The sequence below is a fragment of the Protopterus annectens genome, chromosome 2.part1, assembly GCF_019279795.1.
Source record: "Protopterus annectens isolate FY-2018-M chromosome 2.part1, PAN1.0, whole genome shotgun sequence".
NCBI classification, from domain to species: Eukaryota; Metazoa; Chordata; order Ceratodontiformes; family Protopteridae; genus Protopterus; species Protopterus annectens.
The window spans coordinates 121,085,282-121,102,621 of NC_056729.1; the positions used below are offsets into that span (position 1 = coordinate 121,085,282).

Below are 17,340 nucleotides of genomic sequence, written 5' to 3' on the forward strand. Positions count from 1 at the left end.
ACTATATAGGAAATCATGCCATTGCAACCATTTACTATCTAGGGTTAGTATACACCCCCTTTATATCTTTAAAAATGTTGTAAAAAAATCAGATATTTAGAGCTTCTCGGCTCAATGCCCAAAGATCATAATTTTAGAAGACAGGTTAATACCTTACATAATGATCTAAAGGACAGGGGTTATGAGACTAAAGAAATTGAAAGTAGTATTAATAAAATTGAACATCTAAGGAAAAATAGAGCTAACCCATATTTTTCTAGAAAAGGTGTGAAAGATTGACAAGCTAAACATAGTTTAAGTGATAGAAAGTTGAGAGTTCATTTGTATTATTCAACAAATGTTTCTTTATATAGGGATGTTATTAAAATACATTGGAATATTTTAACCATAGATCAGGAAAGAAATTAGTTAGTTGATCCTAAGCCTAAATTTTTATTCAAAAATATGTAAATACATTGACAGCACAGCACAGTTTGAGCATCCTGATCAGAGAAATGTATATAAGTTTAATGCATATGCTACTTGTAACACTGAGCATATAGTGTATTTAGCTTATTGCATTCAGTGTTCTAAATTTTATGTGAGTAAGACCGATAGGTCCTTTAAAGAGAGAATTAAGGAACACATCTATTATATTAGTAAATGTAATAACAACAGTGCCCTGGCCAAACATGTACAAGTAACAAACTCTGAGCACATGTTTACATTTATGCATATAGGCAGAGTCTATGAAAATATAAGGGGCGGTGATGTCAGGAATGCTACAGTGCATAATTCGGTTAAGAGGTGATAGGTTAAACGATAGTGTACCTATTAAACCTAAGCTGAAATCTAGACATTTGGCAAGATAGTCCGTATTATTAATTGGTGTATAGTTAATATGCAAGTTTTATGATATATATGTATTTTTATAAGTTTTTATTATTCTGATAAACAGAAGTCTAATATAATGTTGGTATCTGTTTAAAATTTAAATTTGTATTAAATCATGTGACTGATAAATAATATGTGCTTTATATATATATATATATATATATATATATATATATATATATATATATATATATATTGTATATATCAGTTGTTATTAAGTAGTTGCATTAGCATCTGATGAAGCAGCACAGAATTTGAAAGTGCTTATGAACTTTAATAAATCAAATTTTTTATATACTGGAGAGCTTGGCTGTATTTGAGAAATTTTAAATGATATTAGGGATGTGCACTATGCAAATTAGCTACTGCTGTTGAAGCATTTGCTTGCATAGCTCTACCTTTGATCCATTTTCAGTTTTATAAATATTTTAAAATTGTTAGCCTTCTTAAGTCAGGTAGGATGTGGTTCACGTTGGCAGGAACAATTGTGGCAAACCTTATCTCCCCTTTATATATGAATATAGCCATGTAATAATGTAGTAAAGTGTCAATAAGACCAATGTATTATGGTTGTATGCCCTCTTCAGATGTTTGTTGTCTTTTTTATTAGTAACTTGTTTTTTGGATATGGGCAATAGTCTTCAGAGACCAATTTAAATGTGAGAAAGAGGAATAATGTGGTTGCTTTGGCAAAAACTAATAACTGCTACTAAGAAAAAAAACACAAAAACAACCACAAGAGACAAAGCATCAACAAAACATTATTCTGCTCTCCTAGCGGGGGGAGCTCTACAGATCCAGTACACTTCCATCTCTTAAATGTATCACATTAATTTAAATAATTAATTTTATTTTTAAGCAACCAATGAATAATCAGCAATTACCCATTTATGAACATAATAAATACTTAAGTCCACTATGAATTTCCATAAACATTAGTATAATATTTAAAATTATTTTAAATTAAATACTGTCACAAAATTTCATTACTCAAACTTAATGGACTTAAAGTTTTAAATTGTATTTTAATCCTTGCCTCTAAAGTCTAAACTATTTAATGCACACTAAATATCACTTCCCCTAGGTAAACGAACACCTGTTAGCACAGTAAAGCTAAACTCATAAATGATACTAGTATAGCACTGTGCCATATCATGAGACAAGCAACAACATTAGTAGCATCTTTTACATAGAACACAACAATGCCCTTATACAATCTGGTTTAGGAAAATTTACTAAAGTGTTTTAAAATGGTCTGATGTACAGTCTTGAAGCCTGAAATTTATTTCCATTCATTGCTAACAGACTAATTACCTCACTACTTAGTTAATATTAAGGCAAATGGTTTGATTCCCTCATTTGCCTACTGTAAGACCTAGAGCAAGACAGGTCTTTGGAGAAATTAGGACTGTATGCCTAGTATGTTTCTATGAACTTATGATCACTGAGATTTACCTTTGCAAACCAGTTGTAAGCACTGCTTTCCTTTTGGGGATAGGAGGGAGCCTCTCTTTATCATAGAGTTGGCCTCCCCATTTAAGTCTCTTGCCAGGCTCTTTTCAGTCTCATGTTCTTCTTCTTGCACAACTGCTATAGCTAGTTTGTATTTTTTTTCCTTTTTTTCATACTCTTTCTGTTGGCTCAGGTAACACTTCAGTGAAAGCCCACTATCTGTCATCTATCTGACAACTATGCTTGCTACTGTCAACTGCCTTCTGTGACAGATCACTGGCACAGATATGTAGCCCAACCTGTACCCACATCTCATCTTGGTGACCACCTTTCTTGCATCTTCCAATGTCTTATTACATCTGCAGTGTAACTGGACCCTTACTGACACTCTTTTACAAACTTTTAACCAGTTTGGTGTCTGACATTTTGAACACCAAACCCAGTCATCTCTTTATACTAAAGAAATATCTATATTAAGTAATACCTGTTACAGTAACTCTACAAATTAGTAGGATAAATAACTGAACATTTATTGCATTTGAGTGCAATCAAGTCTTTTAAAAATAAACCTCTTTAGTGACAATGTGTTCATGAAAATCGAAAAAAAAAGGTCTAGCTTGTTTTCCCACCTTTCCAGTTACTAGAGTAGTCCAGATACACATTTGCTGTATTCAGAAATGTATTGTAGTTCTGAGTTCCCCAGACCTTTCTGTGTTAGAGGGAAGCCTATCAACTTATCAGTGGGAGTGGTAAGCACTAGGTAGCCTATCTACCACAAGACGAGTGGTTTCTAGCGCCCTTTCAACTTTCTACTTTATGGATTTGCTTGCCGTGCAGCACCACCAAGCTAGGGTAAGCTATTACCGGTGCCAGAAAGTCTGTTCTTGAATTTTTCCCTTAGATCTTGCTAGTTCTCTTCTCTCTTGCATTGAAATAGTTTATTCACCTACCACTTTATCTGGTTTCTTGTAGCAATTATTGTAGCACACATAAGTGCTAAGAGCACTAAATGTCATATAAGGAAACAGTTCCAATACTTATTAATAATGACCATCCCTCCTGGCATGTCTAAAGGTCAGTTTCCTGTGCTTTCCCCTATTAACCTGGTGAATATGGGCATTCTGAGGCAGTGTATCAACTGACTCATGTACACAGACAAACCTCTCCTCTTACCTCCCAACACTCAGACTTGTGAGAGATGCACTTATATATGAAGACATGCACTCTCCTGCCAAGACTGGAATAACTGGTCAAGAGGAGAAGGCCAACACCTGCACCACACCACATGGAACACATAGCCCTCCAGAACACCCACCATCATAGCTCTCACATAAAAACACAAATAACACACCCACCTTTGTGGAGGCTCTCTATAGAATTCTATCCAAACAGCAGAGACCTCCAAATCAGAAACGCACTCGACCACCACAACAAAGCACAAATCACAAGACACATAGCTCACCTACACAGTGTGTCCCTCAACCTAAGCTCCTAATGCAAAACAGCTTACTCAATACACTGATCATAAGTGACTTGATTGTGAGGCACATTGATGTCCCACTCACTAGGTTGAATAAGGAGAAGGGAACAGTCAGCTGTCTGTCTGGTGCCAGGATCCGACACATAACACATGCACTCAGGTCACGCCACAACAAGTTCAGTATGACTCTGTCATTGTCCATGTGCGTGTGAATGACCTGATACATACCTCCCTGGACTACATGAAAAGAGACATGGAGGAGCTCCTGGATTATGTGGCCCAGGCAGGTATGACCCTAGCCCTGAGCATCATCCTACCGTCACCCAGAATGATACCGCAGTACAAGCAGAAAATGATTGATTTCAACAACTGGCTAAGTTTCTGGTGTCATTCTAAGGGGATCCAGTATCTGTCTGCTTGGGATGACATGATTGACAGACCTCATTGCTTTGCCAGAGATGGCCTGCATCTGTCACCTCTAGGTTTCCGGATACTGGCTAAGGCTCTTGCCACCCCCATAGTGCCTTTTTTAAGTGGTGTTCGAAAGATAAATTACCACTGTAACAGCTATAAATAAATGCAATCTGAGGGTCATGCTGTTCAATGCCAGAAGTCTAAATCTCAAGATGCACTCATTTGAAGCACTCCTCAAAATGAAGAAATCGACATTTGTGTTGTAACGGAGAACTGGTTTAAAGCAGCAGAAAGCATCCCTGCACTGCCAGGCTACAACTCATTCCACACCTTTCGGCCCCAGAAAATGGACCAAAGCTTTAAAGGTGGTAGTGTCTCCATATTCATAAAGGATATGAACACCTCCAGAATAGTAGCCCAGCAAAATGCTCCCGAAGAATGCCAGGCATCCAGCATTACTGCAGCACAGGTTAAAGCTGCATTGTCCAAGACCAAGAATACAGCTTCCATGGGACCCGACAATATCCCCGGCTGCGTTCTACATGAATTACAAAGTGAACTGGCACCATACCTGTGTGGCTTGTTCAATCACACACTCACCTCAGGCTTTGTCCCTACAGAATGGCACACTGCTACAGTCATCCTTCTCCATAAATGGGGAGCGACTACAGACCCTGGGAAATATTGCCCCATAAGCCTGACAAGTCTGATATGTAAGGCTATGGAGCACATTATCATGGATCTAATTAACAAGGATATAGGGAATCTCCAAACACTGGATCCCACACAATTTGGTTTTATGAAGGGTAGATCACGCCTGCTGAACCTGGTTGACTTCTTTGAGTCAGTCACAACAGCTGTGGATGAGGCCAAGGCAGTTCATACAGCCAACCTCGATCTGGCCAAGGCCTTTGATAGCATTCCCCACTCCAGAATTATTGATAGGCATCAATCCCTATATCACTAGCTGGGATGCAAATTGCCTCACAGATAGAACCCACAGTGTGAGAATAGCAGACTCCAAGTTAGACTGCTGACCAGTCACGAGTCGAGTCCCACAGGGATCAGTCCTGGGTCTGTCCTGCTTGGCATCTACTTCTCAGAAGTCCAGACCAACATGGAGGGACTCTGGCTGAGCATGTTTGCTGACGATTGCAAGCTGGGAGTGATTATTAACTCCCCAAGTGATGTAGACATCCTACAGAAAGGCCTTACTGAGACCAATGACTGATGTCAAAACCATGGCCTTAAGCTTAATGCCAAAAAATGCATCTTCATTCCCTTTGAAAAAAGCTCAGCTCCCACTAATTACCACATTGATGGTAGCCCACTGAACACTGAAGGTGTTATAAGAGATTTGGGGTCACAGGTTGACAACAACCACTCCTTCGACCACCATATCGCCACTGTGGTCAGAAACTCCTTCTATGTGGCACATCTCATTATCAAAGGTTTTGCATCCAGGAAAAAAGAGGTCATCATCTCTCTCTATTCTTCCCTCATTAGAGCAATCATCAAAATCATCAAGTGTAATGCCCCATTTGGCATGTACCTCACTAAACACCAGCAACAGCTGGAAAGGCCACAAAAGAGAGGTCCTATGCCTTAAACACATGCCCTACATGGATATACTTAAAAAACTCCAGCTTTTCTCTGTCTCATATCGTCTATAAAGAGGCAATCTCTGCTTGACTTACAAAGTCACATCTGACCCAGCCCTGTTAGAAATGTTACACCTAAAGAAATCCCAGTCCCTGTGCACCACACACTCCAGGAACCTCAACCTCATTACTAAAATCAACAGAACATGCTGGAGAGACAGATTCATAAGCCAGAGACTGCCCATGCTCTGGAACAGACTTCCCATACATGTCAAGCTGAGCACCTCACTGGCCCTTTTCAACAGAAATCTTGATGAGTGGATGGGAAATAGAAAGTTCACCCTGGGGATCACTCCAGTGGCTCTACTTGACAGAAGCACCAGGAACTAATGGTGGCATGATGCCAGGGCACTTCTATGGGCTAGGCTTCTAAAGGTTCCAAGGCCATTGGCCTAGTACAAACCTATGAACCTATGAACCTATCTTTTTGCAGCAGATGCAATTTCTAGGATGCATGGATATGTCTCTTGAAAGTGTACTGTCTCACAGAATCCCAGACTATTTCAGAGAAACTGTCAGCCTTTATGTAGTATTCGACTAATGGAGGAACCACAGTGAACATGGAAGAAAGCCAATGTATTAAGGCAAATATTCTGGCATTTTCCTCTTGTGTCACACATACAGCTTTCAAAACTGAAAAACATTACTCTAAAGAAAAATGTAACACATATCCTTATTACAGATAATGTATTAAACTTGCGCATATATATATATATATATATATATATATATATATATATATATATATTTATATATATATAATTATAGAACAGCCATATCATATCTACTAGTACTGCAAAACACCAAGGTATCTCCTACATGTCATTTCATGCAGTATGCTTTTCTCTGTGTAAAATGCCCTGAAACATAATTGCATAAGGAGGAAATGCTAAGGACATACTAAGACATGAAGATGCATATGTCTGCTATGAACAATAAAAGAGTATACCCTAGCAGTAGTGACTTTCTGTAACAGTACCAGATTTCTCAAGCCACTGTATTAATATTTAACTTATGAGTCACAAATAATCTGAAAAGATTGTAAGCACAAATGTGGGAAAATGTTTTATCCTTAGCTACCATATTTTCTTGGCTGTTGGCATTGCAACATAATCATAAGAACCACTTGTAAGGGAAATTATTTATTACGCAGACTTTGTAGGATAGAGTTATTTCACCTTGCAAATCCTCATTTAGTGATCTGAAAGGACTGTCAGAAAATTCAACTTTCTGAGAATTCCAGACTTCTTTTGAATACCTCTCAGCTGTCCCTGATTTTAAAGGAGTTCTCAGATTTTGGCTCAGAATTTGGCTCTATCCCCAAACTCTCCTGAAAAGAGGTAATTTTGGAAGAAAAGTCAGTGGATTACACTTAACAAATAATGCATTTTCTGGCATTGCGTTATAGGCCATGGCATTGGCACTGGTCATTTATTTGTTTTAAACCATGTTGCAAGATGTCGATGGCTTGGGGGGACTCTATATTAGCCACCACTTTACTGTCCTCTGTAAACTTGCTGAGCCAGAGGCCTTGAACATTAGCCTTGACTTCTGAAAAATAGATGCCAATCAGGAGTTGGCCCAGCAAGGAGCCCTGAGGTACTCCACTGGTGACTGGTCTGTTGGTGGAGGTGGTCTCACTGATCCTGACTTCTTGGATTCTGTGTGTGAGCCAGCTCATAACTGAGCAAGTTATGTAGGAATTTATATCTATCTCAGATAGTTGTCAATGATGCTCGAGTTGGGTATTGGATCAATTATCTTGCCTTGGTCAAGATACACAATATGCATTATTTTACCTTGTCCATTGCCTTGATGACCCTCTCAAAGAAGTCTTGTAGGTTTAACAGGCATGTTCTTCCATTAACAAAGACAAATCGGGATGGGTCCAATATTTGCAGGTTGTCAATGTCCTGGTTTATCATTTCCATAATTGATTCCATGGCCTTGCATATTAGGCTTCTTAAACTAATGGGTCTGTAGTTCCCTGGGTCAGTTGAGTTTCTGCCCTTATGGAGAGCAAAGACAGTTACAATCCACCGTTCCCTTGGAACTTAGCCTGTTTCAAGACTGTAGTTGAAAAGTACCTCATCTGGTCCTGAGGCAACCGGTGATGGGGTTGGGACCCAGGGAGGCCATGTTCTTTGCTTTAGCAAGTGCTGCCAGCACCTGGTACCTGATAATAGTTGTGGGTAGTACGTTGGAGGGGATTTCACCTAATGGAGCTGGGGAAAGTGTGGGTTGAAGTTTAAGCTAAATTTATGAGCCAGTTGATTTATGGCAACCCCATCAGTGAAGGTGTTACCATTCACCACTTGTTCAGCACACTGCTGTGTGTTGCCTTTAAGCTTTTGGACATGGCTGAAAAAGGCCTTGTAATTATTCTTAACCTGCAAGGATATTCTGTCTTTACAGTTGTCCGTGTTGGTCTTAATTATACCTCTTAGCTTCTTGGTAAGTTGTGTAAGAGAGCACGTATTTTTAAGGGAGTTGTTCTTCTTGATTTTGGCCATGAGTCTTCTTCTTTTATTATATACCTTGTCTAGGTGAATATTCCACCAGTGGGATTTGTTTTTAGTGTTTGTTTTGGGTTTACTTCCAGTAGGTACAGCAGTCTCTATAGAGCCATTCATATGGTTGTATAGGGACTCTGTGTGTAACTCTGCATAGGCAGCTGTGATCTTAGGGTTAGGGGGAGCCTTGAGATTTGACAAACTGTCACTTAATATTGAGTAGTTTTTCTTAGAGCCCTCCCATCATCTCATATAGCAGTAAACAGATAAGAACTCTACATTGTAAACAGAGTATTCAGTGCCTGTTAGCTTGGAATGAGTATTGCTTTGTTCCTGATGAGTTTTAAGTCTTCCCCAGAGAATTCAAGTACTGAAACACAAACTACAGGTCTTGCTGCTAAATGTTAGGAGTCTAAACATAAAATTGCACTCACTGCAAGCATTAACCCTGGAAAATGCTGACAACTGTGTAGCTACAGAAACCTGGTTCAAAGCTTTGGAGAGCAGCCCAACCTTACCTGGTTAATTATCCTATCATACATTCAGAGTATGGGCAGTAAAGCTAAATGAGGTGGAGTTCAATATACATTAAATACATACACATCTCCAGGCTGGTCAAACAGTATGATGCACAGGAGACACTTGAGGTGCAATTAACCATTGACAAGACCCCTATTCATATTATAGCTAGCTACCAGCCCCCAAATCTGACTCAAGATGCCCAATCCGCCTTGTTGGACCTGTTCAAATCTATCAAGATTCAACCCTTTACCCTGATCCCGGATGACTTTAACTACCCAAACATAGATTGGAAGAACAACTCATGCCAGAACACAAATGCCCAGAGATTCCTCGATTTTGTCAATGCAAATTCCTTGAAACGGCTAGTTGATACCCCCACAAGAGGTGATAATATCTTGGACTTGGTATTAACCAACATGAATAACCTCTGCAGCATCCCTATAGTATCATCCTCCCTTGTAAGATCTGACTATAAAGTGGTCACTTTCAAAGTCATCATCTCCCCAACCCACTTTTAGCTAAGGTCAGACATAAAAACTTCTCTAAAGCTGCTTACAGCCTCCTGAGGGATGGTATAAACAGCCTCACAGCTCCCTGCCCCTCTGTAGGAAGTGGCACTAATATCCAAAACTACATCAAAGCACTATACGAGCATATATATAGATGTATGAAATCAAGAATACCTGACAGGACTAAGTCACCCTCCGCAATGAAGAGTAAACCTGTCTGGTGGACATCTGCAGTAAATAAACTCTATAAAAAAGGAAAACAGCAACACCAAGAAGGAGCAGGTGCCATATTGGAAGCAATGTCTCCTTAGCCTGAACAAGCAAATACGAGCACTAGTGACATCCTCCAAGGCAAACATTGAGTCCAGATTGGCCGCATCTACTAGAGAAAGTCATAAGGCCTTCTTCACATATGTCCACAACCTCAAAGAAAGCACCCAGATCTGTTCCGAATTGGTGGTCAAGGACACCACATATACAAATGCTGTAGATATAGCAAACTTGCTGTCAGACAGACTAAGTGAAAACTTCACCCCTCTGTCTCCCCCATCAGTAAATCAGGACATCCCCAGTACCTGCTTTCTACCTCTTATATCTATAGAACAGGTCATCACTCTCAAAGGCAAAAAATACAGCCTCCATAGGACCCAATAACATCCCAGGCTGCCTCCTACGTGAACTCTGGCAGGAACTTGCAGCACCATTAGGTGCCCTCTTCAACCAAAACCTTAGTATTGGCTTTGTCCCAGCTGAGAGGAGGACAGCCAGTGTCATCCATTTGTATAAAGGTGGAGCGTCCACCTATCTGGGAAATTATAGACCCATCAGGCTAACTAGTCTGATCTGCAAGGCCATGGAATGGATTATCATGGACCTCATTAACAAAGAGATTGGCAATCTGAAAATACTTGATCCCACACAGTATGACTTCAGCAAGGGGAGGTCATGTTTGTTAAATTTGGTCGGCTTCTTTGAGACAGCCCTCAAAGCCATGAATGAGGGGAAGATGGTGCACAACACCTACCTTGACCTGGCCAAAGCCTTTGACACTATTCGCCACTCAGGCATAATAGATAAACTATTACAACTAGGCATCAAGCTATATGTTAACAGATGGGTAGAAAACTGGCTCACTGATAGAACCCACCTAGTCAAAATAGGGGAAGCCACCTCAAGCCATAGACCCGTAACAAGCAGCGTACCCAGGTTTTGGTGTTAGAGCCTCTGTTATTTGGGGTATACTTTTCTGAGGTGCAGGTCAAAACCAGTAGGATTTTGCTGACCAAGTTTGCAGATGACTGCAAGCTGGTTACTGTCATCAATTCCCCTAATGATGTGGACATCCTCCAAGAGGGTCTCACTCAGACAAATGACTGGTGCCAGAAACATGGCCTCAAGCTGAATACTAAAAAATACATCATCATCCCCTTTGGGGAAAGTGACATCCCCACAAATTAGCACATAAATAATGGTTTACTATCACATATTAGATTGTCATTTAGATGATCGAATATGTATGAAAATCATTTTCTCAAACTGAGAGTTCGATCACCACAATGTCATAGCTGACATGAGCAAACAGCCACTATTGTCAGCTTCAACATTGCGGTGCAAATCGTACTATAGTGGAGATCGGGAAATGTACCCTTACCCTCACTGTAGTGCAATCTTGGAGCTTGTATATATAAGTAGGGGGGAGTGTGGGGGGTGCAAATCTTATTGTTAGTTGTGGGAGGATGTGAGCATTTCAGCAAAGTCGATATTTGACATCGCTGAAATGCTCCGTTCGATATTTTGGTTGCTCGGTGTTTTGATTTCCGACAATATCCATTGGAAATCATTGCTTTCACCTAAATGATGTTTGCAAATATAACAGTAAACCATAAATGACATCCTAAGCATGGAATCAGTCATGAGGGATTTGGGCACCCAGGTTGATATCAACCTGACGTTTGACTACCATATTGCTTCCATTGTACAGAAAGCCTTGTACATGACCCACCTCATAAGTAATGGTATTTCATCCAGGGACAAGGAGGTCATAACATCCCTGCATTCTTCCCTTATAAGGCCCATTATTGAGTATAATGCCCCTTTTGGCATGTACCTTACAAAGCACATGCAGCAGCTGGAGAGACCACAGTGGTTCCTTACCAGGAGAATCCAGGGTTTCAAATATCTACCATACACAAATAGGCTAAAATTCCTATCCCTCTACTCAGTTTCATATAGACTCCTCAGAGGTGACCTCTGTCTGGCATACAAGGTGATCACAGACTCCCCCCTTGATGGGAATGCTACATATCTGCAAATCAAGCTCCACACGAGTAACTGGTACATGCAGCCTAAACCTGGTCTGTGACATCAACAGAACTTGTTGGTGGGACATATTTGTGTCCCAGAGACTCCCCCATCTGTGGAATAGACTCCTTCTCCATGTCAAGCAGAGTATATCTTTACCCCTTTTTAAGCACAGCCCGGGTAACTGGATGGGAAACAGAAAATACAGCCCTGGGATTCTACCTGTGTCCCTGCTAGACAGTGGCATCAGGTGCTGAATTGTTTTAACATGGCCTAAACTCTTAGCTGGGCTTATAAGTGCCACAGGTCCAATAACCTAGTAACCTCCTATGACCCTATGAAACATGTTTAATCATCATAGTGTATTTTTTTACACTTCTTCATATTCCAAAACAAAAAAGATACACATGATGAAACAATAGAGTTGAAGGTGGCTTTGCTAAATACCATAAGACTCAGCAATGGAATGGGTAACTTGGAAATTTTCTCTGCTTGTTGTATGATGATACGTGTACCATTACTGGATCAACGAACAAGAATCCTATTTGCATAGTACTTAGTCAAGTGCTACCACCTGCCCTTGTTGCATAGAAAAAGGCACTACTCGTGTAAGGCTGTGACAACTGGAAAGGTGCTCTCACATCTGACAGATCCAAGTTCCTCATCAACAGTTCTGTGCATTGCTTCATGTTGAAAATTTCTTCTATGAAAGAGTAGCAATGAAAAAACAGCTGCTTAAATATATAAATACATGATTCTAACTACTCCTTTAAAAAATACATTTTATAATTCAGTGTATTAATTACTAGCAAACAAATTATAAGTTTTACAACCAATCAAAACAACAGTGGTAAGCAAGCATTGGGAGCTGCAATCTCCAAACGTTTTACATTCAAATGCAATAGTAAAAGTGAGGTAAATAACAACTGCCATAGTACATTGTGGACATCAATATTTTCTGTATCAAAGGATTGCACAATATCCTTATTTTGACACAGTTTAAACACACATCTAATACATATGTGTAGATATTTATGTATTTACATACGTGTTTTCCGGGCAGAGTCTTCAACAAAAAGGGAAGAAATGTCCTCATCAACACCAGCTTCATTTTTTGCAATGCAAGTATATGCTCCTGTATCTTCATATCGTACATTGCTAATATGTACTTCAGAGCCATTAGCTAAAAAATTAAAATAAAGAATTGAAAATTATGTAGAATCTTAACAAGAAAAGCTTCCATTTAAATATAGCCTTGCTTTTTTTGATTTGTGTAGGAAAATGGCATAAAAAACATACTTTGTATTAAAATTCGTAATATACTTGACACATTTAAAATGCAAAGGCATTTTTTTGCTACTGTGCTTTAATAGAATATTTTAAAAGAATATGTTTGCTGCTATCTTAACTAATAAAAACTACAAGAAAAACACAGCTAACTAGAGTTTTCACTGAGTGAACTTAAATCTCCTGTAATGGAGGCACTATATGATATTTGCAATCACCCCTCAAGGACATCAAGTGTTTCAGCTACAGTGTTTCTGAAAACCCATAACTTTTTTAGATTTTAAGCCTTCATGGACGCATTCAAACCAATAAAGTCAAAGCCCATCAGCTGCGGACATGCATGCTTTGCCCTTTTTATTGCCCTCATCAAAACAGCATAAGTAGATAGTGTGGCTATACTTTAGAAATATGGGGTCTTTAAATCCAGCTGATGCCCATAAACATTAAGGAACCGGCAGAATATCCCAAACTAGCATGCAGACCAATGGGTAAAAAAGGTCACACAGACAGCCCATCTAGTAAAAGCTTCTAGAAAAACCCAGCCAAGCTAGAGTTTTCACTGTGGGGTACCTTTTACCTTCTGTAATGAAATTCCAGGACTATAAGCAAATGAAGCCCTAGGATGCAGTTGAGTAGAATATCAAATTTAGTCTGCTGAGGACTCTTTGTTAATACTGTGTAGTTAGATAATGTTATATTAGTCATTCAGGTGTAAATAGAGTAAAATTTTATAAAGTCTGCAGAAAATTCTGCCATTCCGGCAAATATTTTTCAACATTTGAGTATGATAATACAGCTATGTGTAAATCTTTGTCATGCTATGATAGCTGTTGGTATGGCAGCCTCGTGGCTCTAGTGTTCTGATGCCAAACCCTGTAATTCTGCCTTGGATTTTTGGTTTATGTATGTTTACTAATTAAATTATGACATCTAAATCAGCAGTTTCTGCTGCATGCTCCTTCTATAATATTGTCATAATTTGTTTTAGAAACTAATACCTTTAGCTGCATTTATTTCCAGACTTTAATTGCATGTTCTATAAGATGATCAATTATTACTGTTTTCTGTAGATGCCACTGATGTATTTTGTTTGTTTTATGACTAGTGACTGTGACAATATCTGGTAAGAGTGTTTTATACAGCCTCCATTAAATAATCTTGAAAAACAGGATATCAATATTAATACATGTTGAATTGTCATGCTACGCTTGTGGATTTTGTTGTGGTATTTAAAGACAGTATCAAAAGGATTACAGCCCTTCAGGCAGACTGGTAGATATTTTTAATCATAAAGGGATACTACTTATGAACAAAGATGTTTAAATTCTAGGATTTTCCTTGTGCAGATGAAACAAATGGCATCTGAATAACTAAACGGTAATGGATGAGCATGCTAGCAATTTACAATGAAATGGAGCATATAATAAAATGTACTCTGATCAATATGATAACTTTTATTTGGTGAATCTGACAGAAATTGCTATGATATACTAGTCCTCTGCTATTACAAAAGCAGTTATAGTGAAACGTCCAGAACTCTCAGAAGATATTTAATTTTTTGACTATTGAAATCAGGTAGTAGACGGAACCAGACAACTGACCAGTGTTCACCCCATGCAACATATGTGAATGAAAACACAATCACATAGCCACTTAACCAATTTTATAAGTACATGTTCATCGAACATTACACCCTTCAAAATCGCCATATATGGAAGACAAGACCTTTGCACCACAAGCTAGGTTGTCATAATCTACAGAGTTCATTGATCTTTAGATAAACAAAGTTCCTTCCCTGTTTATAAAGATCTCAGCTCCTTTTTAATCTCCTTATCTCCTTTACAATATGCAATAATTCAATAACAGCCTGCTTAGGATTTGATTTCCATTTTCTAGCAACTGCATTTTTGACAGCGAGCATCAATAAATGCAAAAAGGTCTAACTATGCTTAGGCCACTCAGATCCTATATCCAATACTAAAAGAATCATTTCCTTACAACTATTTGTTCCACAGACACTCTGCAGGATTTTTTTTTTGTTTTTGCAATTTGCCAACTGATTACATTCACCAAAACTTGTTCACAATTCTTTGAAGGCTGCCTGGGTTATAAAAATCACAAAAAAAATGGCAAACAAAAAGTAAAAACCTGATTTATTTTTGTAAGCGCTTTCGTACAAATAGTTGCACTTCATCAGACATTAAAAACCCAGCATGCACCGAGTATTTAAACTCAAAATTTCAATTACATAATCAATTAATTAAAACCTAAAAGAATATCTTAAAGCAACATTATTATGAAACATAACTAAATAATAAAATATCATATATTCCTAGCTCACAACACAAAAAGAATACATTAAAATCTTTCATCATTATTAAAACTATAAGTCAAAATACTACCTTTCCAGAGCTTTTAATAGGTTCATAGGTTCATAGGTTCATAGGTAGATACTAGGCTATCTGCCCTAGGGCATTTATAAGCCTAGCCAGAATGTATTTGGTTTCTGCCTCCCTATTAGATTAGCCTACTGTGCCTCTGTAAAGTAGGTCACAGAAGGTACCCTTTTAAGATTAGTTTACTGTGCCTCTGTCTAGCAGGGACACAGAAGAGATCCCAGGGGTGAATTTGCGATTTCCCATCCACACGTCCAGATTTCACTTGAAGAGGTTCAGCGAGGGGCTATGTCTAACATGAATTGGGATTCTATTCCAGAGTAAGGGGAGCCTCTGGGAAATGAATCTGTCCCTCCAGCATGTCCTATTTATTTTTGTGCTGAGGTTTAGGTCCCTGGAACATGTAGCTCTAAGGGACTTGGATTTTTTGAGGTGGAGCATGTCCATTAATTCTGGGTTTGACATGACTTTGTACATCAGGCATAGATCGCCTCTGAGTAGGCAGTAAGCAACTGAGTAGAGCTGGAGTTTCTTTAGTCGAGCTGCATAGGACATCTGTTTGTAGCCCATGATCCTCTTGGTGAGGTACTTTTGGGGCCTCTCCAGTTGCTGCAGGTGTCAGGTAAGGTACATCCCAAAAGGGGCATTGTATTCAATTATGGGCCTGATGAGTGACACGTAGAGGGGCACAATGACCTCTCTTGATCTAGATGCGAACCCTTTCTTGATAAGGTGGGCTATATAGAAGGTCTTTCTAACCACTTTGGCAACGTGATTATCAAATGAGAGATTACTATCTACATTGGTCCCCAAATCTCTAATTACTTCTTCCGTACTTAATGGATTACCACCTATGTGGTAATTTGTGGGCACCTTGTTTTTCCCAAAGGGGATGACTATGCACTTTTTAGCATTTAGCCTGAGGCCTTGGCTCTGGCACCAAGCATCCGTCTCTGTGAGACCTTTTTGGAGGATGCTTGTGTCAGCTGGAGATTCGATTATGGCCCCAGTTTGCAGTCATCTGCGAACTTTGTCAGCCATAATCCCCCCGTATTAGCCTGGACCTCAGAGAAGTATATACCAAACAAGAGAGGTCCCAAAACTGAGCCCTGTGAGATGCCACTCGTAACTGGTTTGGATTCGGACATGGCACCTGCGATTCTGACCATGTGGGTTCTATCTCTGAGCCAGTTTGCAACCCATCTTGTGATATAGGGGTTGATATTTAAGCTGGTAAGCTTATTTATGAAGCCCGAGTGGGGTATTGTGTTGAAGGCTTCTGCGAGGTCCAGGTAGGCTGTGTGGACTACCTTGCCCTCATCTATGGCTTTGGTAACTGTTTCAAAGAAACCAACTAGGTTTAAGAGGCATGATCTGCCCTTAACAAAGCCGAATTGGGTAGGGTCCAGTGTCTGGAGGCTCCCAATGTCTTTGTTTATGAGTTCCATGATAATACGCTCCATACCTTTACAGACCAGACTAGTCAGGCTTATGGGGCGATAGTTTCCGGGGTCCATTGTGGTACCACCTTTGTGGAGTGAGACCACTGTAGCTGTACGCCATTCTTTGGGTACATATCCTGTAGTAAGGCTGAGTTTGAACAGTGACTTAATGTGAGGGTTCAGTTCTTCTTGGAGCTCATGTAAGACACAGCCTGGGACACCGTCCGGTCCCATAGATGCTGTGTTTTTTGCTTTGGAGAGGGCAGCTTTCACCTGTGCATCTGTGATGTCAGGGAGGTTACATTCAGTTGGGATAGGCATTTGCTCCTTTGGGGGGGAAGGGGGGGAGAATTTGCACTGAATCTGTCTGCCAGGATGTTGGCTATGTCTGTAGGTTTGGTATATTTTGTACCATTATGCAACAATTCAGAGCATATCTGGGAGCTTCCAACCATGTTCCTGACATAACTAAAGAAGGCCTTGTGATTAT

The 17,340-nt window shown here is 39.5% G+C and overlaps 1 protein-coding gene across 2 annotated transcripts in view; it reads right to left on the reverse strand.

Moving 5' to 3' along the window:
- FSTL5 (follistatin like 5) overlaps positions 1-17,340 on the reverse strand; it is a 3,739,468-nt gene that overhangs the window by 788,693 nt on the left and 2,933,435 nt on the right. For both annotated transcript variants that reach the window (XM_044062069.1, XM_044062068.1), the window contains exon 10: positions 12,774-12,908. In XM_044062069.1, coding sequence (XP_043918004.1) covers positions 12,774-12,908 — 135 coding nt within the window. The remainder of the gene's footprint in view (positions 1-12,773; positions 12,909-17,340) is intronic.